Here is a 26,665-nt window from a genome sequence, read left to right as displayed (position 1 = left end):
GGGTCCTGGAAAGGACAGCAAAAATCTTCTCCCTGGGGCAATGGGGCCCCTTTAACCAGAACTCCTGCAGGGGAAGAGGTAATCATAATAGCACCTACTCCCAGGGTGGCTCTGAGGATGAAATGCGATAATATTTGCAAATGTTTAACACAGAGCCGAGCTGGCACATAATAAGCGCTGGATAACTGGGCTATTGTTAACTTTTGTTCAGGCCCTTATCTGAGCCCGGCTTGGGCAGAACAGCAACAGCCTCCTAACGCGCCACCGGCTGGTTCCAGTCTTACCCCCAATCTATGGTCCATACCACAGCAGAACGGTTTATTGAGAATACACCCAACCGTGCTATTTTTCTCCCCAAAAACCTGCCAGTGGCTCCATTTACCTTCAGAATGACTCTTAGAATTCCTTGGAGGGGGCCTAGGCCTTGAATGATCTAGCCCTTGGCTGCCCTCTCCAGCCCTGTAGCTCACCACGCCCTGCCTGCCTTGATAAGTTTTGGCCATTACCCCAGTGTCAGCACTCTCCCCAGGGTGCCAGGCTGTCATTCCTCCAGGATCTTTGGCGTGCTGTTCCCCTTGCCCAGAAAGTCCACACTAGCAAATGCCTGCTTACCCTCCAAGACCCACATCAAGAACCCTGTGTACCGTGAAATCTTCCTGTCTTCCCCTCAAACATGGAGCAGGCCACTTCCTCCTCGGTGCCACCTCAGTACCCTCCATAAAGACATTTCTCACTTTACTTTGCAATCCTTGTGACCCGTGCCTGTGACCTTTTCAGCTTCTTGAGGGCAGCACCGATTCTAAATAATGTCTGGGTGCCCAGAACACACCACAGTATCCTAACATTCACAAAGGAGGACTGTGAATGGATGAATGAATGAATGAATGAAGACAAAAATCCCATTTATAGAAAAGGAAACAGGCCCAGATAGGAGGAGTGACTTGGTTTAAGTAGAATCCTGAAGCTCTATAATTCAGGCCCTTCTGATTCCAGAGACCAGGGACAGACCATCCATCCATCCATCCATCCATCCATCCATCCATTGCTTACTGAGCACCAATCATCCAGCAGGTACCGTGTTGCCCCCTACAAGGAGTAACCCTGGCCCTCAGGAGTCTGCAGACGGGTGGGATAGAATGACAGGTATTCAGATAATTCCCACACTTTTCGCTATGAGCTGGGACAGAGGATGTAGAAGGAGCTATGGGAATTCCAGGAACCATTATATGGATGGACAGAAGGGAAAGCCTCTGTGTCTGTGTCTTCCACTCCCCTCTCCCCAAACTCTAGAGCCCAGGTTCCCTTGGACAGCAAGACCAAGGCAGCAGCCCTCCAAGTGCTGTTAAAACAGGTAAACAGACACATACATAGGCACACATGTACCTAAGACAGGTGACATGGAAGTGCCTGGCCCCATGAAGCAGGACACGCAGTCACAAGGACACGCTTGCACTCCTAAACAATCATGTCAAGAGCCATCAAGGAAGAAGGATAGAGGAAATTAGACCCGCAGAGCATTTTCGGACCCTTGACAACACACCTCGCCCTTTTGCACACCAGGTCTCATTGGATCCCCACCAGGGGCGATCCTCCAAACAGATCTATTGTTTTCTCCCATTCCATTTCCAATGGACAAACTGAAACTCAGATGACTTGCCCCCCACACCACCACCACCTGGTCAGTGGAAGTTCCAGAACTGACTTATCATTCCCCAAGCATTTGCTAGCATTTAGCCTGTGCCAGGTCTCCTGTGGGTCACAAGGGATGCCAAGGTGAATGAGCCACAGCCCCTGCCCCTGCCCCTTGTGGGAGACAACAGCCTTGGCTCTCCTCCAGGTTTGAATCTCAGGGTCACCACTGACTAGCCATGTAAGCCTGAGCTAGTTGTTAGCCTCGGCAATTCTAGTTTGAGTCTCTGACTCAAAACATAAATCGGATCAAGCCTGTCTTGTGCTCAAACTCTCTGGGGGCTCAAAATAAAATCCAAACTCCTCAACATGACCCAGCTCCTGCCCCCTGATCCAGCTCTCTTCCTGTCACTCACTGTCCACCTCTTGTCCCATTGGCCTCAGGTCTCTGTGTCTTCACATGAGAGGACACCACTGAGTTCAAAATGATGGCCCTATACTTTCCTTCAAGGTACTATCTTCATATTATATGACATGATACTATGTATATTTGACCATTTGTTTATGACTTACTGGTACAAAAGGGTAGGAATGTGCCCACTGTATTTATTAGTATACCCCCCAGTGCCTAGAACAGTACCTGGCACACAGTAGGAACACAGTAAATTTTTATGAACAGGAATGTATCAATAGGGGCATCTGGGTGGCTCAGTGGCTGAGCATCTGCCTTTGGCTCAGGTCATGATCCCGGGGTCCTGGGATGGAGTCCTGCATCAGCCTCCCCACAGGGACCCTGCTTCTCCCTCTCCCTGTCTCTGCCCCTCTCTCTGTGTCTCTCATGAATACATAAATAAAATCCTCAAAAAAAAGGGATGTATCAATAATCCTGTTTCCTCCCCTTTAAAATGATACCTGCTGCACATAGCTGTAAGGATTAATTATGTTATAAATGGAAGATGCCTGGCACTTCCCTGGCACACAATAATGCTGTTATTTTTTGCTATTGCTGTTATCATTGGGGAGTCGAGGGGGAGACAGGTGTAAAAATAAATTGTACAGTATGGTAACAAAGCTCTTACTTCTGAGGCCTCTCCTCCACTCTGGGGCTCAGGTAGCAGCCTCTCCATGGTCTGAAGATCAAGGGCCAAAGCTCTTGCCCTCCTGTCTGGGGGGGGTCACCCTCAGGGTCTCACCCTGATGGCCAGGAGACTTCTGGGTCCCGCCTGGCCTGGGGGCAGTGGGCAGAGTCCAGACCAGGCCTCGGAAACCCTTGACTTCTCCCCTGGGAGCAGGCCCCACATCAAAGCCAATCTGAGAGGGGCGAGGCCAGGAGATAAATGGAAGATTAAAGAAGACGAGGTCTCCACAGGCCACAGGGAGAGGCAGCAGGCAGGCGACCACAGAGGGGAGGCCCTGACACAGCCCTGGCAGCAGCCATCTTGGGGGGCAAGAGGTGAGAGGGGGGCCCAAGCCTAGGCCAGTGGAGCCGGGATGGGTAGTTTAGCCTGGGCCTGCTCCCCCAGCATTACCCTTCCTCTGGTTGCTCTAGTGCATGCCTACTTCTTAACCCTTTCACAGCCAGGCTGCATTAGGGAGGTACATCAGAGGAACCCCGGGACTTTCTTCAGGAGAGTTTGTTTGGTCATTGGGTTCGGTCATTGGGGTTTGCTCCCTCCAGCAAAGGAGCCTGTAATGAAGACCTCCTGGCCCCAGTCTTCCTCCCCAGGAAGGTCTGTAATTAGTGCAGGAGGCGAGGCTGGGGAAGCTCAGACAATGTCATTTGAACCAGGATGAGACAGGGCTCAATTGCTAGTCTGCACATTTTTTTTCTGGTGCCATTTCATATACAAAACTCCAGCAAGCTTAACCCTTTCCTAGCTGTGCCCTGATGCTGGGGTTTCAGTTTGGCATATCACCCATTCCTGCGTGCAATGTGTGCCCATCTCACCTGCCCCCCATGCACACCCCGATGCAGGTGATCCGTGATGTCCAACGTCCCTAACAGCCAACAAGCCATCTGACAATTCATCATCCAACAAGCCCTCGCTGAGCGTCACCAGATGCTAAGCACCCGGAGAGGGGACCCAGAGGAAAGTCTGCCATCTTGCCATCAACGAGATTACAACCCTCTGAGCAGTGGAGGAATGCACACTATAAGCAGCTGGTGAGCAATGCAAGACAGGATAGAGGCAGACGGTGAGGACCAGCAAGGGGCAGGGAAGGAAGTCTCCAGGAGTCAGGGATGGGCTCATGGGAGGTTCACATGTGGTAAGCATTCTGTAAATATGTACTGAGAGAGCTGTCTTCCTGGAGCAGAGCATTTCAGCAACTAGGGTGTGAGGGCTGAACCCACAAGGAGAAGCAAGACAAGCAAAGCCTTAGTAGCTCTGAGCCAGACCCAGATGGATACAGATGTCAGAGTCTACTGAGAGGCAGAGGCTATCGCTTCCTCTCCCTTGCCCTGAAGCCTTCATTCTGAACCCCTGACCTACGGTCTGTCTCACACTGATGTACAACCTGTTTGGTTACAGATCTGAGACCCCCCTGGACTTTGAGCAACCTAAGGGCTTTGTCTATTCTCCTCTGGTCTCTGATGCCTAAGCACCAAGCCTAGGTCTCTGATGCCTAAGCACCGAGCCTAGCACTCAAGAGGTACTCAGTAAATGCTCATTGAATAAATGCCTGAGTTTGGATGGGAGGGTGGAGGTGAGGGGAAGAATCAGCCTCTATAGCCTTTCCCAGAGGGGATGCCAATTGTGGCCTCACTGCCCCTATAAATCATATCACAATCTCCCCCAACATGTAAAGAGCTTCTAAAAATCAATAAGACAAGACTGACCACTAATTTTTAAAGGTCAAAGAATATGAACAGAGTCTACAGAAAAGGAAACAATGTTCTAAGGCATCTATAAAGACTCTCAACCTCACTAATATAAGAGAAATGCAAGCCAGAAACCATTCAAAAGTTTACTCATATCCTCTGTTTGAAAGACTGTAGAGAAACCAGCACTGCTGTATATTGCTGCTGGGGGTGTAAATTGATATGAACTAGTTGACAATATCTATTGACATCACAAATGCACATTCTCTTTGACTCAGTAATCCCATTCCTGAGAATTTACCCTACAGATACACAGTGCTGGAACAAGGCTATCATTACAGTATTGTCTGTGATAGTGAAAACTTGGAAACAATCCAAATGTCCATCATTTGGGGACAGGTAAGTAAATTATGGTACACTCATACAATGGGTAGCTATGAAGCTATTTAAAAAAAATAAAGAATGAGGACGTTCTCTATGTACTAATATAGGCAGATCTCCAAAACAGATAAAACGGGGTGGAGGGGGAGGATGTAGAACAATGTGTATAATATGCCTCTTTTCAGTTAAAAAAGAGAAAAGAGACAAGGCACCTGGGTGGCTCAATCGGTTAAGTGTCCAATTCTTGATTTTGACACAGGTCATGATCTCAGGGCCGTGAGATTGAGCCACGAGTTGAGCTCTGCACTGAACATGGAGCTGCCTAGGATCCTCTCTCTCTCTCTCTCTCTCTCTCTCTGCCCCTTCCCACATCTGTCTCTCTCTCTCGCTAAAAAGAGAGAGAAAAAAAAATATATGTATATATACGTATACGCAAACACACAAACATACACACCCCAAAGAAGATACCCAAGGAGTAATCAAATTAATTATATGTTGGTTGAAGGGTGGGAACATAGTGGTGAGGATATGGGATATAAGAATGGGAGGATTACCTCTCATTGTCTTCCTTTTTTTAATTTTTTGAGTCACATGACATATTTATCTCTTCAACAAATTCAAAAAGACTAAAAAAAAAAAAAAAAAGCCCTCAAAAGCCATCTACCTAGATATCAGGGGTTCTAGGCTTTTCCCTGAGTTGCTAGGTGAGAGGATCCCACGTCAGCTGGCAGCCCCTCCCTCACATTTCCTCCCCAGGCCCTGCCCGTATTTCCCTGAGGCCTTGGGTCCCAGTCGGTGGCTGTCATCCCAACCCATACTTTATAAGCATGGACTATGACATCAGACCAAGTCACTGTGTGAGCCTCAGGAAAATAGGATAATCCTGGTCTCTGCTTCCAAGGGTTATGAGAAGGCTTAGATGAGGCTTAAATAACAAAAGGCATAGGAAATGCTTAGCCTAGATCCCAAGACATAAATGTTATTGTGATAAATGTTATTGTATAAATGTACCAGACCCATTGTTCAGGTTTTTTTGCCAATATATTTATTGGATTGTGGTCGTTGTCTTATTGATTTATAGGAGCAATCTATAGATTCAGAAGATTGAGATATTCACTGCAAATTGGCATGGTGCAGAGCACCGTGCATTGAAGGACAACAGGACCATAATAAATGGCAGTTTGTGAGAATCATTATTTCTGTGATTATTTCTCCTCTGGGCCATGCAGGCTAGTGTCTGCAGGCATCCCCTATTAGAGGCCCAAGGGCTCATCCGGACAGGGTGGAGGAACTGAGTCTTTATTCATTGGCTCTATGTCACTGTGTGTCTCTGCCAGTGTCCCCTGGGTTGCCAAAGACTGTCATTCTCCACTTCAGCTCTCAGAACAACAACATCCCCTTCCACTCTCAATTAGACTCATTCTTGGTACCTTCCCCAGAGGTCCCCAGGTTTGTGGAGCACAAGTGTGGTGTCAGCCCCTATAAGGAATGAATTCACTAATGGGTAAGTATCAGGCCTACCCTGGGAAACCCTAAGTCTTCATGCAGGGGCTCCCCTAGGGGAGACAGAGTCCAGGTGGACAGGCCTGCAGGGGTCCAGCAAGGGATCAGGGCCCAGAACACACACCATTGGAGCCCCTCACCCTGATCCTTGGATCCTCGCTGCTTCCTTGCCATAGAACTAAGAAAAAATGTGGCTCCCTTTGGGCCCACATCCATTCATTTTCTCCAGGGACTTAGTCCGCCCTTCAATTCTGGAGGCTCCAGAAATGTTTCTCAGAGCATCTGGAATATATATTTGCTTTAACTGGTGATTGCCAAGGCCAGCTCTGCTGGTTTTCTGTTTGTTCTGCTCCACCATGGGAGCTGGGGCTGGTCCCTGAGGATGGGGGACGCCCATGACCCCAAAATCCTCTCTCTGTGCATGACATGGGACAGGAACCCTGACAGGGACCTGCTCTTCAATGAGAGGAGCCTGGATGAGGGCCACCAAGAGGTAAAGTTTGCGTCTAGGGGCACCTGGGTGGTTCAGTGGTTGAGCGTCTGCCTTTGGCTCAGGTTGTGATCCCAGGATCCTGGGACCGAGTCCCACATCGAGTTCCCTGGAGGGAGCCTGCTTCTCCCTCTCCCTGTGTCTCTGTCTTTCTCTGTGTGTCTCTCATGAATAAATAAATAAAATCTTTTAAAAAATAAATAAATAAAGTTTGAGTCTACCAAGCCCCTAGGTTCCTCCCAACTTCCCAGAGAGCCCTCAATTACTGTGCAACTTGTCCAGTCCTAGAGACTGGCACAGTGGAAAGATTAGGTCAAACAGACCCAAGGTCAAATTCCCACTCTCTTGCTTAATAGCTGTGTGACCTTGGACCAATAACCTCTCTGAGCCTCATTTCTTCATCTATAAAAGTAAAAATACTTTTGTATTTATACCTTATCTCACTTCAGGATCTAATAAAGGTATTTGAGAAACCCTGCAGACAATGGAATTAGACAGCTTTTACCAGAGGAAAAGGGTTTTGGAGAAAGGGGGATAAAGACCTAAGATAAACCCAGGGCTGCAGTCAGCTTGTGAAATATACTCCCATGAGCTCCTCGAGCAAAGGTATGCCCCAGCAAATTCATCTCTGAGCTTCCTGACAGTTCAAGTAAAGAAGGCAATCCAGTGAGACACAAAATCCAAAGTGTCCATTACTGGGCAGCCCAGGTGGCTCAGCGGTTTAGCACTGCCTTCAGCCCAGGGCCTGATCCTGGAGTCCCGGGATCGAGTCCCACATCGGGCTCCCTGCATGGAGCCTGCTTCTCCCTCTGCCTGTATCTCTGCCGCTCCCTCTCTCTCTGTGTCTCTCATAAATAAATAAATAAATAAATAAATAAATAAATAAATAAATAAATAAATATTTTAAAAAAAACAAAACAAAGTGTCCATTAGATTCAAAATGCCTGAGGGTGTGGCCCTCTGAGTGGCCAGCACATGGCAGGTGCTTAATATGTGCTTACTTCCTAACTTCCTCTTCCTCAGCCCTCTGTCGTCTCCCAGCTAAGGAATATCTGTGGGATCTTTCATGCAGGCAGCAGGCAGCTCTTCAATCATTCAGCACACACTAAATACTTACTGTTTACTGGGCTCTGGGTAAGGCAAATGTGGATCTAGCTGCCCTAAACCCAGCTAGATCCTTTCCTGCTATCCCCAGATCCTTGGTCCCAGAAATTATCTCCTTCCTTCCCCCCACCCACCACCCACCCTTTAGGGTCTCAGGGCTCTGCCTCCCCTCAAATATGCCTATAAACCCCAGGGAACCCCGCTCTTGTGGCTTGCCCCTCATTCCCCACATAGCTTCAGGCTGCTCCCTCCTACCACCACATTCATGGAGCTCAGCCACGTGCAAAAGCACAATTAATATTCCACTCAGTCTCCCCCAGCCTGCTGCCTATTGGAAGAAGATGGAAACCAGATTTGCGGCCGCACGCGCTGGCATGGATGCACACGGGGGGCGGGGGGGGGGTGCTCTTAGGTGTGAGCTGGAGCTTTCTCCCCAGAGGCTCACACATGGGCACAAATGGCAGGAGCCCCCCCTTCGCCAGTGCAGATCTGCACCTCCAGACCCAGGAACATCCACCTGAGCAGGGTGTACACACACGGCCACCCCGCCGCACACTGCACTCAGCTCCTGGCCAATCGATGCCCAGAGAACACATGAGCTCCTCACACACAAAGGCCACATTTGCTTTCGGGCCAGAGGGAGACAGAATCACAGCAGTTTAGAGCTGGTAGGATGGAATCTGAGAGAGCATCCTGTCCAAAACCCTCATTTCACAGAAAAGAATCTGAAGCCCTGGCTTAACCTTGAATGTTATGGGTTGCATTTTAGCAAAGCTCCAGATTTAAATGCCTAATGCTGCCTCTGTGCCTCCTGGTGATGGACCACTTCGGCCTTGTGGGACTTGGAGGTTGGGGAAACTGAGGCATAGGGGCAGGCAAGGGGTGAACGTGGCAAATGCGGCAGGTAATGGGCAAGGTCCAGCCTCTGACTTTCCATAGCCCTGGCCTCCCTCTCAGTCTCATACTTCCGGCTCTGCCAGGCCTAGGTGGGGCAGGATTTGCAGGGGAGTGTCCCCGACAGCAGGAGGGCTCACGGAAGCAAGAGGAGAGCCTGGCATTGTTGATTTTTTCTCCCCTGACTTCAGACTGAGAAGGCAAAAGGGCTGGAGCCTGAATCCCTGCGTGTACGTATGTCTCTGGGGCTGGAGCCAGTGGCCTGAGTTACTCAGGCATCTAGAAGCAGGGCTGGTACAGGTGATTCGAGGTAGAAGAAAGAAGGGTGAGTTCAGAGCAGGACTGAGCAAAGCAGGAAGCGGGTGGGGCTGTTCCCCAGGCGGCAGGCAGACAGAGGGCCAAGGGGCGGGCCTGCCTCCCGTCCAAAGATGGGACAGTAGAACAGAAATTCAGGGAAAGCGAAGCTAAAATAATTACCAGGAAAAGTCGCTGGAAGAGAGGCAAGTGTTTTCTTAGTCCTTAAGGAACTTCAGTCTTCAGAGAATTTGGAGAGGGAAAAAATCTATCTTCAAGGTCCTTTTCCAAGGCAGGGTGGCTGTGATTCACTAGCTGCTGAGGAAGGGCCCTGGCAGGCCCTCCCCTCAGCTCCTGCCTCTCCCTAGTGAGCAAACCCAGGTCATCTGGGGTGAGTGGAAAGGGCCCTGGGTAAGAAGCCTGAAGGCCCAGATTTCAGCCCTATCTCTGCCCCCATTGAAGCTGGTGACCTAAGGCAAGCCTCCGGTGCCCCAGGCCTTAGTTTCCTGTGAAATAAAGGAGTGGTAAGTCATCAACTCTCTGAGCCTCAGTTTTCTCATCTGAGGATTGGGGATGATAACGAATCATGTTTCTTCAAATCTAGGAATCGATAGCATCGACTGTGTGATACACCACTATTTTATGTACATTAAGAAGGAAAAAACAACCATCGATGGTAAGACACATTCTGATTTCAGTGATGCTAAAACGTGCATCTCAGAATCAGTGAATATGATACTTATTTCACAAGCTTCTTCCAAGTATTAAATGCAATAATATAAGTATTCAGTGCCTGGCACAAAGCAAGCACTCAATAAATTTCAGGTATTTTTATTGTTCAGGGTGGAGCAGGGAAGGAACCACAGGCCAAGGGGATGGGGAAGCAGGAGAACCTGGGTCTGAAGCCCACCCCCACCCACCTGGCAGGGTGCCACCCCAGGGACTCCACATCTAGCCCCAGCAGGGGGGACAGGGAGAGCAGCCATGCAGCCCATTTTAGGGAGCTCCAGGAGAACAAAGGGCCCCATCTGTGCCCCGGAAGTCAGCCTAATCTCCAGGATGAATGCATTTTCATTTCTCAGAAGTTCCTGTTAGAGTATGCCAAAGTGTTTTTCCCTTTACAATCTGGGCAAACAAGGCAAGTTTACTTTGGGTGACCTTCTCACCACCACCCAGGGCCTGCCTGCTGAATGTAAATACCCAGCCTTGCACCCTTCTGGAGGCTCCGGGTGGGAGCCTGGAAAATCGGAGTGCCAGGCTTCCTAAGGAGGCAGGTGCTTCACCCCTTCCCACCTCCACTCTCCAACAAGACCTGTCCTGCTATTCGCACATTTAGAAGGTCCTTGGAGAGGACAGGACCCTATGCGTCATTAACACATCTCCCATTTTATAGATGTGAAAACTGAGACCCAGAGGACAATGACTCTCCAGGGGTATCAAGGTGTGGCAGTCCGCATCCACGCTCCCCCACCCTCAGATACACACACACAGACACCGTCCCTGCTCACAGCTCAGCTGGACAAGGATCCCCTCTCTGCACCTGACCTTCAGTGTCTGGGACAGCCAGGAAGCTTATCTCTGTCCTTTCTCTCCTGTGCGTCACTGCCTGGGTTGGGATGTCTTTATGCATTTCACTTCACATCTGAAGCAGCTGCTGGAGAGCAACAACCAGATGTTCCTAAGCCCATAATACAAGGGACTACAGTCTGTGCTCTTCCTGACCTGGATTGCAGGTGTTTGCAGTACCGATGTTTAGCCTCCTTCCCCTGACCCTTCATACATAGAGAAGGGGCCTAAGAGGGGCTGGGCCGTGGGACCAGGTCCAGGGACTGGCCAGGAGGGAGCAGACCCACCCTATTAGGAGAGAACCCAAACTTCAGACCCCATGAGTGGTCTAATTTCCTCTCCCAGAATATCGGTAAGAGAAGATATAGAAGGGATGAGCTGCTACAGAAGGCTTCAGGTAGGCTCTCTAATCTGAACTAGCATGATACTTTTCAGTACATGAATAGAGCCTCTGTATGATTGTAGGCATCAGGTTTGTGTAGGGCACTGGGGTTTCACGTTTATCATCTCACTCCCACATCAAGGCCTGCCCTTCCCACTCTTTCTCTTCTACGTACTGTTGCCTGGAATGCTTTTCCCTCCATTTTGCCCCCCTTATACCATTCAGCTCAGGCTTCCATGCCCAGCTTACACATTGCCTCTTCAGAGAGGGCTTCCTTCCCCACCCCATTGTATCATCCTCTTTATTTCCTTCACGGTCCTCCCACTATCTGAAATCACCTTCTTAAATTTTTTCTACCCGTTCTTTCCTCATTCACTGTGTAAAAGTTCTTAATCACTGCTGTATTGCCTGTGCCTGGTCTAGGGACTTGTCATCATGCTCAATAATACTTGAAGAATATGTGACTAAATCCCCCGCCATTCTTGTCTTTGTTGGACTTGGCCATGCCCTTCATCCCAGAAAAAAAAAAAGGTTCATATTCCTACTATGTGCCAGGCTCTGCATTGCCCATTGCCTCTTTTCTCTCCACCAGCCCCCCCACCCCCACCCTTCCAGGATTTCTCCTGGGAGATCTTGCCTCTCAGACTCCACAGGAGGTGCCGGAACCAGAATGTCTCCCCAGGATTATTTTCAATGGTTTCCTGGGGTGTTCACCTGGGTAAGAATCAGGAAAGAGAGGACACTCTAATCCTATTTATCTAAAACTATATAATCTTCCCCAATCACTTAAATGGTGCCTCTGTCTCTAATTACAGAGCCGGCTGGGAGGAACACAGGCACAATTTCCAGCCAACCTCAGGCAGAGGGACACTTTTTATTCGTCCTGGGGACCTGCAGGGACTCTGGCCTGGGAACCAGGACCCCCAGACACCTGCTACCTCAAGCTCACCCACCAAAGACTTGGCGTGTTGGCCCAGCCAGAGACTGTGCCCCCCTCCTGGAAAAGGATCAGCCACATTCGGAGTGTTGGAATGCTCCCCAGTTGGCCAGATGTGATGCATATGGGGAATACACTCACGGCCTCAGCACCCTAATTCTCCCTGTCACTGTTCTGGAGAGTCAATTGATTGCTTTATTTTGGCCCACCTAAACTGCTCACAGTTGCATTGCCAGGTGAACCAAGTCCCTGGAGCATGGGCTGTGTGCTCAGCTTCTTGGGAGCACACTCTCCGGGAGGCCTGGGAGCTAATACTCATGTGACAGCCTGGAGAGTCAGAACCTTATTCTCCAGAACTAAGTCAACTGGGTCATGAGATGGAGGAAAAGCCACGTGCCTGCCTACCTGCCCCAGGCAAGCAAACAGCCTCTGTCTCTGACTCACTGTGTGTGCCCACCTTGGCACCAAGAGAGCAATTTCAGTGACATTCTGGCTTAACGGCAATGACATCTCTGCTTCTTAAGGGCTTTTTGGTTCCTGAGTTAATTAAAAGCCCCAGACGGAGAGGACACACTTAATCCTATTAATGACTTCTGGGCAGGAACTGGTGTGCTCAGCCCTCTGAGGGAGTGCCTTTCTCACTCCACTCCATTTGTTCAGGTGCCTGGTGATTGTTTATCAGCCCTTTTCAAGAGATTAAGCTGTACTCCTGAGCAGGCCACTTAGGTAATGGATCCGGGGGGCCTGGGAGTGTTCAGTGACCACGGAGTGTGCAGCCAGCCGCACTTGGCAAGCTCCATGGCCACTGTTCTTCAACTTCTTGTTCTTCAGAGCCATTAGAGGGACTGGATGATTGATGAGAAGAGGGGTCCTCGCCTCATTTCTTCTGTTCACTGGGCTCTTTCACACACAAGAAGGCTGGACACAGTCTTTGCCCTGAGGGTATCTCAAGAGTCCAGTGGGGTCATAGACACGTGAGCAAACAATAACCCCTTAGACTCACCGCAGTGGAAGTAAGCACATTGTTTCCCTCGAGTGTATAGGATGCTAACTGCTCCAGCCTGCGGACCAGGGAAGTCTCCCTGGAGGAGGAGACATGTGAAAATCTTCCCACTGAGAGATCTGTTGAGGGGCCCAGAAGGTGGAATTCATTCCCCAGCTTCAGATTTGGTTTGGGTTCTAGCATAAGGCTGGAAGAACGGAAACAACTCAGCGTCCTCATGAACTTATGGGAGAGTTGGTTGGCAAAGCCTCAACAAGATGCCGAGGTCCCAGGAACGAGGAATTGGCTCCAGGATAATTTTGCTTCAAGCCCCTACCTTGATCTTCCAGGGAGCAGAGACCTTGGCAAGGAAGCTCCGCTTGCAGAGGTCTCTTTAAAAGGGGAGGGACCGTTCCTCAGGCCGCTCCCTCTTCTCATTAATATGAAATTTATCGTGAATATTGATGTGGGGGCGTGGCGCCCGGGCCAGCTGGGCTAACCAGCCAGGGGTTCCCGGTTTCACAGAGAGGAAAGTGACAGAAGCCGTGCAGAGGGAGACGCCGAGAGAGCGGAGCGCCGGGCAGCCACCCAGTCTCGGGGGAGCGCTCAGCTCCCCCACCCCCGGCTCCCACCCTGTCCGGGGGGCTCCTCCAGCCCTCGACCCCACTCCCAGGCTCTCCATGGAAGCCAGCTGTGCCCCGGGAGGAGCCGGAGGAGGAGTCGGCTAAATGCTCGCGGTGCGCCCGGGGCCCCTGAGCCCAGCCAGCTCCGCGCCGCTGCCCTAAGGCCCCCGCGGCCCCCGCGCCCCCTGCCCGGGGCCGCGCCGCCTCCGCCCGCCCCTCCCCGGGGCTTCGCCCCGGACCTGCCCCCGCCCGCTCGCCGGCGCTCAGGCCGGAGCTCTGGGCCGGGCGCGCCGCCGCCCTGGAGTGAGGGAAGCCCAGGCGAGGGGGTCTCCGGGGCCGGCCGCGATGGACGCCGTCTTGGAGCCCTTCCCGGCCGACAGGCTGTTCCCCGGATCCAGCTTCCTGGACTTGGGGGATCTGAACGAGTCGGATTTCCTCAACAATGCGGTAAGACCGAGGGTCCGCGTCCCCCTTCCACCGCTCCGCACCCCTCGTCGCGGCGGCGCCCGGGCCCCCCCGGAGGGACGCGACTACCCACCAGCGGGCAGAGGCGGGGGAGGGGGCTCGCTGCAGGGTCCCCGGGAGACACGTGTGTAGAGCTCTGAGATTTGGAGGCTAGGTGCCTCGACACCTGCCTGGACCCCGAACCTAGACCGGAGCTCCGAGCCTGCGCCCGTGCGCACCCCTCCCGGGGGCTCGGTCCGCGGGGACGCTGACCGCCGCCTTCCTGGCGAAGGGGACGTCGAGGCGTCGCAGCCAGCGGATCCTCGGATACTAGCCCGACACGCACCAATCCTGCCCCCTCCCACGTCTTCTAACCGTCCTCCACCCACCCCTGGGTTCCCGGACCAGATTGGGCGCAAAGTGGCGGCGCGCCCCCTTTAGGACCTCCTTGTCTGCGCGGCTGGTTCTCCGCTGGGGGGCGCCCGGGGAAGCGTTCGGGAGGCCGGGGACCCAGCGCCCCTCGGGGGGCCAGAGTCGTACCCGGGTTCTGAGCCAGTCCTGGAAGCTTAGGGGCGCTGCGGCGGCCGCCCCGGGGAGTCAGACCCGAGGTTCCCCAGGGAGCGGCCTGGGCAGCACAGGGTGATCGTTCAGGGGGAGCGAGGTCTTTGGAGATCTTTCCCCCCATCTCTGTGTCTCTAGGTCTGTTCCTCTGTCCCTCGGGTCTCCCCGGCTTTCCCTGCTCTCCCCCGGGTCTTCGTGACTGTCTCGGTCTCTGAGCTTGTCCTTCTCGCTCTTCCCCTCCCTCCCTAAGGAAACGTGGCTTCTCTGTCTTCTTCCCTCCCTTCCTCCCTCTCTCAAGCTCAGCCCTAAAGCCCTGCTCGGGGGAGGGGCATGGGCTCCGAAACGCAAGAAAATATTTGGGTTCAGAAGGGCCTGCTGGGTGGAAACGGAAATCTGATGGGATCCCCTCCGTGAGTGAACTGGCCATCTCTCTCCCTGTCTACTCTCTCTCTCTCTCTCTCTCTCTCTCTCTCTCTCTCTCTAACGGGTCTCTGCTGCCTGGCCTCTACCTCCTGAGACCACCATAAACTTGGCCAGACAAGAGCCAAATGCACAGAGACTTCAAGGATTGGGGCATCTTCCACTTAAATTGTCCCAGGAAACAAGCTGAGGGCCAGGAACCTGAGTGAGGGAGGCATGGGGTGTGAGGTCTCCAGCCCTCCTTAGGGAGATCTGGGTCACCCTGCTCTCTGAGGATGGCCCCTGGTCCCAGTCGAGTGGAAGAGGGGAGAGGCCTGGAGCTGGTAGTGGGAAGAGCGAGGCTCTAGTCCTGCCCTGCTTCAGCGCACCCCTGGGAGCCTGGGCCCCGCTACCAGCATTCCTCCCTGGGCCTCTGCTTCTTTGTCTATAAAATGGGAGAGGTTGGATCAAGTGTTTCTGAGGATGGTCTGGCACAGATCCTAAGAATAAAGTGGCAGGGATTTGGGGTTCCGTTATACCCCCACCCCTGGAGTTGGTAACAGACACTGATCAGGGGGAGAGAGGTTTGTTGTTTGTACCCTTGCAGCCAGGGGCTGATAGAGCCCTCCCCACCGCCACTGGCCACCATGAGGTGCCCTCCACAGCTCTGAGTGGGGCTTTCTTCTGAATGAACTCTGCCGCCTACAGCCTCTTCCTGCTGCTCCATTCAGCCTTGTGTCCCCAGCTGCTTGGCTGGGCCTTGGTCCAGCGCAGGAAAGGAGGCAGGATCAGACAGTGGTATCCAGCACTGGGACTGGGGAGGGAAAGCCCTGCTGGGGAAACTCCTGACCTTGAACCCAGGCAAGGCCAGGCCAGGCAGGGAGAGAGAAAAGGATTCCTAAGAGGAGACACCAAGAACTCCCAGGCTGGGAAGCAGGAGATTTGGTTCTCACTGTTCTGTCACCAGCCAGCTGGGCAGTTCAGACAAGTGACTTTTCTTCCTCTGAGACTGGGTCCCCTCATCTGAAACACGGAGGTATAGATCCTTCCCCAGAGTGTTATTATAGAGACCTAGTGAGAAAATTAAAAATTAATGGAGGAAAAAGCCTGGCAGGTAAGTTTCTACAGTTAACTTGTTTCAGAAATTAGATGGGGTGGTGTTAAGAACTACTCAGCAACGAGTTGCTGTGTGGCCTTGAGCGAGTCACTTTCCCTCTCTGGTGCCTCCACTTTGATGTCTAAGATTCCTTACGACTGGGACCACATACCAACCCTATGCCCAACTCCCTCTTCATTCTGCATGAGGGTAGGAAAATGTTTTCAAGGTAAGGATGGGAAGGGAAGGAGCCTGTGTTGAGTTTCTCAGTCTGGAAGATGGAGAACAGGGCATTCGCTATCCTTTTTAAAAATCCAGATAAAAGCCATAGAGTCATGTGGAAAATGTGTGTGCTCTGTTGCTCCGTGCAAAAAGAAGAATCAAAAACGATGATGCTCACCCTGAATACAACTCTGTAAGAAATACACATTGACTTGGACAGAGACAGAATGAGTATGCAATTCAGGTCAGCAGGCATGCTCAGAGGTGGTCTGGGGTGCTTTCTTTTTTCCTTCTAGGAAGAGACCTTCATGCTCTTCCCAGCTTCCCTCCATGATTCTTGGATTCTCGGAATTACCCCTCAAAAGGGGCTGCCCTTCCTGCCAGATGTGGGGGGCCCCTCCTCCCTTCCCCACTCTCCCCCAGCTCCTGATGTGACCCCAGGAGAGGCTTGTCCCCTGGATCCAGTGATCCTCCTCCAGGCCCCCGGGGAAGGTATGAGAGGCTCTGGTGCTCAGAAAACTGGAATAAAGGACCAGAGGGAGAACAGGTTGTGTCTCCAGATAGAGATACTAGGTCTGTACGGTGTCTCTTGTCTTCTTTTTCTGGCTCAGGAGAAAGGATGAACTCTGGTTTCTCTAGGGAGAAATAGCTTTGGATCCCAGAGATGCCCCAACTGGGAGGGTGTGGGGAGGAGGAAGAGAAGGAGGAAGAGGAGTACTGTTTTCTCAGAGGGGAGCAGCAGGAAGCTGCAAGGATGTTTGCCCAGTACATTCATTTACCTCCCAGCAGTTGGGGAGGCCAGGTGTGGGAATGACTAGGACCCAGGGACCAGCCCAGGGGAAGGGAGGTGTGGGGGCTAAGCTGAGCACAGAGCTAAATAGGGAAACAGAGAACCACCACCACCACCACCCCAGTCTTGGGGGATTAGGGAGATTAGAGAAGTATGTGCATTTGGGTGTTCCTGTGTCTGTGTGTGGGCCTTTAACAGCCCCTAAAAGGGGAGGTGTGTGTGTGTGTGTGTGTGTGTGTGTGTATGTGTGTATGTGTGTGTTTCTTTAAATTCTCACCAACAGGAAGAGGACCTAAGGGCCAAGACGCTCTGGTCTCAGAGTAGAATCCCCTAGGAAAGAACTAATGGAGGAGCCAAAATCTCAAGGCTCCAACTCAGGAAGGGAGATCTCCCCAGACACCAAGTCCTCCTCCAAAACACTGAGTTTGATGGGGGCTGGGGTCTTTTGTTTTGTTTTTGCTTCCCCCACCGGGCTACAAGCTCCTTGAGAGCAGGGGTTTGTCTTGTTCACGTAATATCCTCAGTGCCTGGCACAGCACCGAGCCTCAAGGGAGCATGGCTAAATGAAGGAAAGGGGGCCCAGCCCAGAGCCCACATTTTATAGGGAGGAGGGGAAAGGGTGCCTAAGCCCCCAGCCATCAGGATCCTGCAACCCATATTGTCTCTGAGATTCAGGAAGTGATCTCCACGATTTCCAATGAGTTGTCATTACCTTGAGCCATCCCCATCCTATGGCACAGACCCCTGGAGCCCCTGAACTAGGTAATGTATAATTAGTTGACCCACAGCAGATCTGAACTTGTGGCTTAGGCCTCACCTTTGAACATTGGCTCTAGGGCTTCCATCTTCCCCAGTTTTCTCTAGTTCAGGTTGCTGTGGGACTCCTGGATCCACATTCACCCAGCTTCAAGCAAAGTCTCTTCTAGTCCTGCCTCAGGGCCTTTGCACATGCTGTTCCTGACATCTAGAATGCTTTCCCTCAGTTCTCTCCATTCCATTCTCCTTAATTCAAATGCCACCTCTTTAGAGAAACTTCCCAACCACCTCAAGTGGGATGCCTTCTGATTTGCTGTTTCAGCCCTTTGATTTCTTCATAGCCCTCATCCCAGAATACAGCTATTTTATTGGCCTATTGTCCATCTCCTCCATTGAGAAAGCAAGTTACATGAGAATAGACACCCTGTCAATTCTGTTCATTGCCATAAACCTAGCCCAGCGCTGTGGCACAAAATAGGTGCTTAATATAGTAAAACTCCATCGTAAGACAAGAAGCCAAGTCCAAAACTTTCAATCATGTAAAATGTAAAGTTGTGTTATTTCAGGATCAATGAAGAGCAACATTTTTCTGTTGGTCCATACTATCACAAAAAAAGCACAAAAGTAGACTGTGGCACCTTACCACATGCAGCAGACCAAATGAGAAAGCTCCAGAGGAGCACCAGGCAGTCATATCTTTTACCAACCGCTCTGCCTCAAGATAAGAGCTTTGTCCACCTTTATTTGAGGTGGGCCCCAGGCATAGGACAGAGCCAAGTTTTGGTTGCATTATAGTGGACTTTGCTCCATTTCAAGGACTTACTGTATTTGTAGAGAAAATTACTTCAGGCCAGAACAGTCCCTGTAAGGGAAGGGGAGAATGTTTTTTAAAAGACAGGCCTGAGGGACACCTGGGTGGCTCAGTGGTTGAGCGTCTGCCTTTGGCTCAGGTCATGATCCTGGGGTCCTGGGATCGAGTCCCGCATCAGGGTCCCCACAGGGAGCCTGCTTCTCCCTCTGCCTATGTCTCTGCCTCTCTCTCTCTGTGCCTCTCATGAATAAATAAATATTTTTTAAAATAAAATATAAGAGAGGCCTGAGTGTTCAAGAAGTGTATTGCTAATTCCAGAGGGGGCCCCGGGGTTCTCAGGGTCCTGGCCTGGCCAGGCCTGAGGCTGATGGGGATGCTGGATCCCACAAAATGCTGCCTGTCCCCAATCTACTATGAGGTCCCTCCGGCTTCCCTGGACCAGCTGGGGCTATGCTTGCTTGTTCTTCAACATCCAGTCCTTTAACAAATGGGTACTGAAGGAGCCCCTTGCTGGTCACTATGCATAGTGACCTCCAGCCACTGAGAGCCAAGTGAGAGGGAGGGGGAGCCTTGGTAGCAGCACCACAGAGCACTGTGAAAGAATGGAGCAGGGCAGGTGCTGGAGGAGGAGCATCCAGCTGAGATGGAGGTCATGGAAGGCTTCTTAGAGGAGGTAACTTGGCAGCCTCCCTCCCTAATAACTCCATCCCTGTTGGCAAAGGAGCTGCTGGAAGTCACTATCCCTCTTATGGAGCCTGTAGAGGTATCATTGTCGCCTGTGCAGATAAGAAAACAGAGTTTGGAAAGGAGGCAGGGATCCCATGGAGTCTATCAAGTTGGGGAGAGAACCATCGTCTCTCTCTCTCTCTCTCTCTCTCTCTCTCTCTCTCTCTTTCTCTCATTCTGGTTTGCACTTTGCTCTCTAGGGCAAGGAAAGATTGGGCTCCTCATATCAGAGGGGACCCACGTTCATTCTCACCCACTGTCATCCTCAGGGCACCATCGATGCCTAGAGCATTAGAGGCAGAGCCAGCAGGTTGCCTGGCCTGTGAGCTCAGAGGCCCCACATTCCATCCCAAGTCCTGTCTTCAGACTCCCTTCAGGATGCTGCTCCCTGGCCCACCTGGGAATTCGGATTTTTGCTCCCAGGACTCCCCAGGAGGGTCTATTTATGTTGGGCCTGGCCTGGCCTGGCTACTGTTCCAGGAGAGGAGAGGGTGAACAACATCTCCACTTTGTGTCTTCCCCTCCCCATAGCTTTTGCCTCCTGCAAGTCCTGGTACGGAGGCCCTCCCAGAACATCCTTCTCTGGGACCTAGCTTGCCCCTGAATCTCCCTCAAGAAACCAGCTCCAGATGCTGGAGAACAAGCTGTTCTTCTGGAAGTCTCTGCGCTCCAGGGGGGCAGGATAGAAGAGGAAGATTAGGGTGGAGTTATGTCAAGACCATGAGCATGCTCTGGCTGGAACACTGTGTAACCCCCTCAAGCAGAGGGGAAGTCAGAATAAGTGGCAGGACCCTTGACCAAGGTGGGGGAAAAGGTAAGGGTGGGGTACCCGGTTCAGGAGAAGTGGGGAGGTGCAAGATATGGTCCAGAACTCTGGCCATCCTAGAAAATATGTCAAAGGGATTGATTTCCTTGGAATGTTAGAGATTCTGACCCCCATGACCTGGATGTACCATGTCACCAAAGAGGTCAACTTGACAACCGGGGCAGTAACGGGCTTCTCTGCCGCTGGTTTCCCTGTGCCTCCTCTCCCACCTCCTCTCCCAGAGCCCTCACCGCAGCTTCCTTGGCCCTTGGCTCCTGACTCTTGGCTCTTGGCTCTTGGCCCAGGAGCCATTTCACCCATCCCAGAGAGGCTGACACATCTGGGCTGGGCTGTGTGGTCCAGCATAACAGCTGGACAGCAGCAGCTGTCCCCCTTTCCCCCTTCCAAAAGAAAAACAAAAATGAAAGCAGCAGAGAAGCAAAGCAGGCTCTTCGGGCCCTCATGGAGAGCCAGGAGGCAGTTTTAAAGCAGCAATTGAGAGGTCCTGCTTCAGAGGCAGGCAGGCCCAAGCCTTTGCCCACATGTGCCCCTCTGCCCGGACTGTCCTAGCCTCTCCTCACCCCATTTCCCAACTACTGTGTGACCTTGGGCAAATCACTTCCCCTCTCTGGGCCCTGGCTTCCCCATTGCTGAACTAGACTGAGAATTCTTTGAGAGCGGGGACATCAGACAATTATTTCCATCTGTTGCCTAGTTATAGCTAGAGCGACTGAGTGCTGGGTAAATGCTTATTTATTGGATGGATGGATGGATGGATGGATAGAAGGAAGGGAAGGAGGAAGGAGGGGTGATGGATGGATAAGGTGGGTAGATGAACAGGTAGTAGAAGAAAGGACAGTTCCATACTTGTAGCTTCAATGGTACTTTTTTTAAAGTGGATTTTAGGGCAGCCCCAGTGGTGCAGCAGTTTGGCGCTGCCTGCAGCCTGGGGTGTGATCCTGGGGACCTGGGATCGAGTCCCATGTCAGGCTCCCTGCATGGAGCCTGCTTCTCCCTCTGCCTGTGTCTCTGCCTCTCAGTCTCTCTCTCTTGCTGAATAAAATAAATAAATCTTTAAAAAAAAAAAAGTGGATTTTATTTTTTATTGAAATAGTGAATTTTTTTTAAGATTTTATTTATTTATGAGAGACACATAGAGAGAGAGGCTGAGACACAGGCAGAGGGAGAAGCAGGCCCCATGCAGGGAACCTGATGTGGGTCTCGATCCCAGGGCTGCCCTGAAATATTTTAACCTAAATTCTACATCTTCCTTTTACTTTACCATAATAGCCTTTTCTATCATAAAAGAATAATAGGTTGCCTGCTTATGAATTACAAACTATAATAAAAGCGATACGTGTGTACTCACTACCTCACTGAACAACTAGACCCAGCCCTGAATATTTGGGTCTCTCAAAGCCACATGAGTCTGGGGGAGAGGTGTCCAATAGACACTGAATCCACTCCAGGGGCAGATTCTGAACAGGAGTGTCCTGAGACCTGGTGCCCACTCCCAGACCCAAGTCCACAGGTCAGATAGCCAATACCTCAAAAATAGGGGAAGGGGGGCAGGGAGGTGGTGCTGAACCATACCTGAGGTGAGGTGGGGTGGCCATTAATGGTTTCCTTTAACTGCTCAGACCCGGGAGCAAATCTTGGCTCTCACCATTTGTCATCTGTGTGAACTTAGACAGGTACCTGAACTTTTCCCAGCTTACTTTCCTCATCCATTAAAGTATGGCCATAGAACAAAGGGTTCTACGAGGATTCAGTCAGATAAGGCCTACCACAGTGCCCAACACATAGTAAACCCTCCATAAGTAATAGTTATTGCCACTGATTTTATTCTGATTATTATTGTCATGGCCTGAAAGGAAGGACCCCCAGCATTGGCCAGGCTTGGAGGAATGGCCCACCTTCTCCATCCCTGTGATGAGCTTTGGTGGTAGGGATTTTATTTCCCTCTTGGGAGCTGGAAGGCTCTTTTGGGGTAAAGACAAAAGATACCAGACCCCTTCTCAAGGCTCTTTCTGGACTTCAGGAGAGGAATGACCTGGGGTGAGCTGCACTGGGTCCTCACTTGGTGCCCCAAGTGAGGACCCAGTGCATGGAAGTCGGGGCCAGAGTTTGTACCTGGCTCTGTACTGGATGTTGGGATGAGGCAGCAGAAAGTCAACCATTCCCTCCACCAACCAGTGTTGTCCTGTGTGCACAAGCTCTACAGTCAGAGCTTGGATTCAAATCCTGATTCAGCCTCTTGCTAAATGAATGAACCTGGGAGAAGCTACTTAATTCTCTGTGCCTCAGTTTCCTCAACCTTAAATAGAAGTACTACCTTCTGAAAATTAAATGAGATACTCCATAGGAGGAACTATAACAGTGCCTAGGACAGAAATATTAGCTATTATTATTATTATTATTTTCATTCTTAGGCATACTCTATGTTAGGCCCTGTGTGAGGCCTAGCAGAGGGTTCAAGGACTCTTGAACCTAGCAGAGGGTTCAGGAACTCCATCCTGGCTCCTGCTCTCAAGGAGGCAAAGATCAGAAGGGGAGATATAGGTCACATTGTACCCACTTAGAGTTCAAGGCATGACACTAACCAGTGATGGTACAGGTGGACGATCAAGGAAGACTTTCTAGTGCAAGTGGCATTTTAATTGGCCCTTAAGGGATGATAGGAGTTGGAATGAGAAGAGCAAAGGTGTTCCAGACCCAAGGAATGATATAAGCAAAGGCCCTGGGGCAGTGGAGCTCACAGCAGTTTTCAGAAGCCTGGAGTAGTCATCCAATTAGAATGGAGGGAAGAGAAAGATGAGCGTCTCCAACTACAGTGCTAGTATGTATGAGACGCATGTGTAACAGACCTTGAATGTCATACTTGGGAGCTGGGAGTTTTTTCAGCAGGCAGGAGGGGGCCAGTGATAGTTCTGAGCTGGACAAAGCCGTGGTCTCAGCAATTCTGAACTCTTAGTGCTAGGAGGTCTAGGGTCCGCTGGGAATTGGCTGCCAGCCTGTCTGGATGATGAGGGACCCTCCCCAAAGGGAGACAGAATTGTGGGCCCTCCCTGAGTCCAGAGCAGCCTGAGGTCCCTTCTCTTCTCTGACTTCCACCCTATGCCCTGATATGACTCTCACACTGGGCCAGGAGTACCAGTTCCCATCAGGCTCTTTCATCCCCAGCCCTCGGGCCAGGCTGACCTGGAGAGGCCCAAGGCAACTCCACCCTTGCAAAGGAACAGGCTTCCCTCTTCAGCGCTGAGAGCTCCAATCTAAACTATGTTCTTCTCCTGGCCCAACCCCAGGGCCTTAACGGGGTTCCCCAAACCCCTCCTACGGCTCAAGACCCTCCATTCTCAGGCAAAGCATGTTCCTGCAGGGCCTGGAAGTCTAGAAGGTTCCAAGCCCTCCTTCTGAGGCCAGGCCCACCTGGCACCCTCACCTCCTTGGCCCTCCTACCCATCAGTTGGGACAAGATGCCCAGAGCCCCTTTCATCATCCTCCCAGAGAAGAGGCCCAGCCCTGCCCTCTGCTGCCCCAAGGCCTTCACCCCTTCCTCTCCTAAAGCTGCAAATCAGTTCCACATTTGGGATCTGGCATGTACTATCTGCTCAGAACTTCCCCTCCCAGTTAGCTCAGGCTCACATCTCCCCTCCCCCCCAACCCCACATGGTCAGCCCATGGGGTCTGCAGAAGGGGAAGGGCTCCTGCCTTCACTAACCCCTCCAGAGGTCTGAGAGGGAGCTGGACTGTGGCTAGATACCAGAGGGACCATGGACAGGAGGTCCCCCCACCCCCCCACCCCCAGGAGAGATGAAAGGGAAAGGGTAGAGGGGGTGGGGCAGAGGCAGAGCTTGAGCAAGCGCATGAGGGGATGAGGGGTTGGGGGTGGTGAGGGAAGGAGCGAGGTAGTTCCGAGCTCAGCACATTCCTGAGACATCTGGCCGTGCTGGAAGGGCCCCAGCTGGCCTGCATGGCTGTCGTTCCAGCTTCTCTGCTCTGTGATGTCAGGACCCAGCACTCCCCCTCCTCTCACAGCCCCACTGCCCTGAGGTCCACCTTGGGGCGGAGTGTCGGGGTCTCCTCCCCAGCCCCCTCATCCTCAGTGAACAAGCATGGGGCCACCGAGGACTGGAGGAAATGCCTGCCCCAGAGGAGGGCCTGGGCATGGCAGTAGGAGGCCCACACCAAAGACCCAGGGGTTTGCCCATGCAACTAACTCAAGGAGATTCCTCTTTGGGGTGGATGCCAGTCCCTCCCTTCTCCTTGGAAGGGAGATAGAGACAGAGGAGGGACTCTGGGAATGGCTGCTTACCTCAAGCTGTGTGATCCTGAGCAAGTCCACTCCCTTCTTGGCTCTCTGTTTTTCTCTCTGTAATAATAACAACAACAACAGCTCCACTTCAGTGAGACCCTTTCATGCCTCCTGCATTGTGTCAAGCACTTTACAAATGTCATCATTTATTTAAACCTCACTGCAACCGAGGAGCTGGAGATAGGTACCTCCTATTTTAGAACCGAAACTGAGGCTCAGAGAGGTTAAGAAAGTTGCCCAAGGCTGCACAGTAGGTAGCGGAGCCAAGGTTAGGGCTAGATCTGTCTGCCTCCCTTGCTCTTAACCATTGAGCAACATTGCCTCTGTCAATAAGAGGGGACAGACCTAATGATGCCAGAATTCTTTTCAGCTCAAAAATGGTGATGATTTTTTTTGGCTATTGTGGGGCTCTTCAAGAAGGGCAGGGGCAGGCATTAGTCACACACTGGGTGGGGGAAGAACAGAGGCAGCTGGCTTTGAAGCAGCTGATGGACCAGGAGTCTTTGGAGGTCCCCTCCCTTGGAGTCCCAGAGAGGCCCAAACCCCCAAGGCAAGAGCCACAGCCTGATCCCCAGTCATACCCAGGGGTCCCACACCTCTCCTGCTAGAAAGAAGTAAATAAGGAGAGAGAATGCAGCTTCTTCCAAAAATAAAACCTGAGGACAACTCAGACAGGCCGGGACAGCAGAGGAAGCCAGAGGCCGAACGCTGAGTGCACTGGAGAGAGAAAAGGGGCCAAGGGAATTCCAGCCAGAGCCCAGCGGCAGGCTCCAGCTGAGGGCCTTCCAGCTGGCCAGGGGCCGGGAGAGCAGCTTGGCTGGGTGGCCACGGGGCTCTGTTGATACTCCTGGGCCTAGCCAAACCCTGGGGGCAGCTCCTGTGGTGCTGAGTGGGGGACCATGGTCCCCACGAACTGGTCTGTCTGGGGCTTAAGAACAGAAAGGCCTTGGGAAAGGACAACCTGAGTGCAATAGGCCCCACCAGGGAGGAGCCGAGGGGAGGAGGCCAGGAGCATGGAAACTCTGCCTGGAGCAGGAGCAAGCTGGCACTGCAGCGGCATTCAGGGCAGTCATTCCTGAAGGCTCAGCTGCAGAAAAAAAAAGGCCTCAGTCCATTAATTCGCTGGCACATCCCTTCATTCACCCACTCATTCAGTCCATCAAGCAGTCACTTGGCAAACATCTGAGCACCTACCATGTGCTGGGACCAATGTTGGGCTTTGGAGAGACACATGAGACTTGGACAGAGCAAGACATAGAAGTAATATGGCTAGATCATTTCAAGCTATGGGAAGGCACTTGGCAACTATCCTAAGGGCAGTGGGGAGTTATCGATAGATACTGAGGAGGAGAGTCACATGGTCATATTGTGTTAGAGGAGTCCTCTTAATGGAAGTTAGAGAATGCTCTGGAGACAGATCTGCGTTCGAGCCTTAGACCTACCTTCATCCTTCTTGTGGGGTGTTCAAACTGCTAGTCAGAAAGCCTCTTCTGAGCAGGAATTGGGCTTTGTTCATCTCTATATCCACAGGGCCGGGCACATAGTAGGTGCTTAGTAAATACTGAACAAATGCATAAGGGATGAATAAATGGATGCCATTAGATGCCCTTATTCTTCAGAGGTCCCCCATGCCAGCACTGGCACTTAGTCTCCAGTGTCCTGAGCTGTCCCACAGGGATCCTCTGGCCACCGTCTATGGACCAACATCTCCAGCAGCCAGACCGTGGGCTGCTGTGCCCTCACTGGTGCCAGTCACAGCTAATCCCAGCCCTGGGCGGCGGCATTCACTGCCACCACTTCCTCCGGCCCAGACAGTACCTGGCACTGACCCCAGGGCTGGGCCACAGTACATGGGCCGCCTGGTCAGAAGATGCCAGGGGCTGGCCAGGAACCTGCAGGCCAGTTCTCCATTTTCCTGAGGCATCTGCAGCCTGGCCAGGGAAGGGTTACCAGTGTCAGGAGAAGGAACCGGGGAGCCAGACCAGCAGAGCTGGGGGGGTCGACAAAGAACACGCACCCTCCCCGGGCCCTGCAGTGTACAGAAAGCAGCCTGTGGTGGGTGGCAGCCTGCGCTTTCCTCTCCCTTCCTTTCTCCAGCGCAAGCACAGAAAAGCTCAATCCCCATGTCATCCCT

General features: G+C 52.0%; 1 protein-coding gene across 1 annotated transcript in view; it reads left to right on the top strand.

Annotated features, from left to right (window-relative positions):
- The first annotated feature begins 13,502 nt into the window (after positions 1-13,502).
- The window catches only part of CREB3L1 (cAMP responsive element binding protein 3 like 1), a 35,147-nt gene continuing 21,984 nt past the window's right edge, over positions 13,503-26,665 (top strand). Inside the window, exon 1 of the mRNA XM_055315047.1 lies at positions 13,503-14,053. Coding sequence (XP_055171022.1) covers positions 13,952-14,053 — 102 coding nt within the window. The 5' untranslated portion in view covers positions 13,503-13,951. The remainder of the gene's footprint in view (positions 14,054-26,665) is intronic.

Source organism: Nyctereutes procyonoides, unplaced genomic scaffold (genome assembly GCF_905146905.1).
Source record: "Nyctereutes procyonoides isolate TBG_1078 unplaced genomic scaffold, NYPRO_anot_genome, whole genome shotgun sequence".
NCBI classification, from domain to species: Eukaryota; Metazoa; Chordata; class Mammalia; order Carnivora; family Canidae; genus Nyctereutes; species Nyctereutes procyonoides.
Note: the sequence above shows the minus strand (reverse complement) of the source record. Positions and strands in the feature narration are given on the sequence as shown.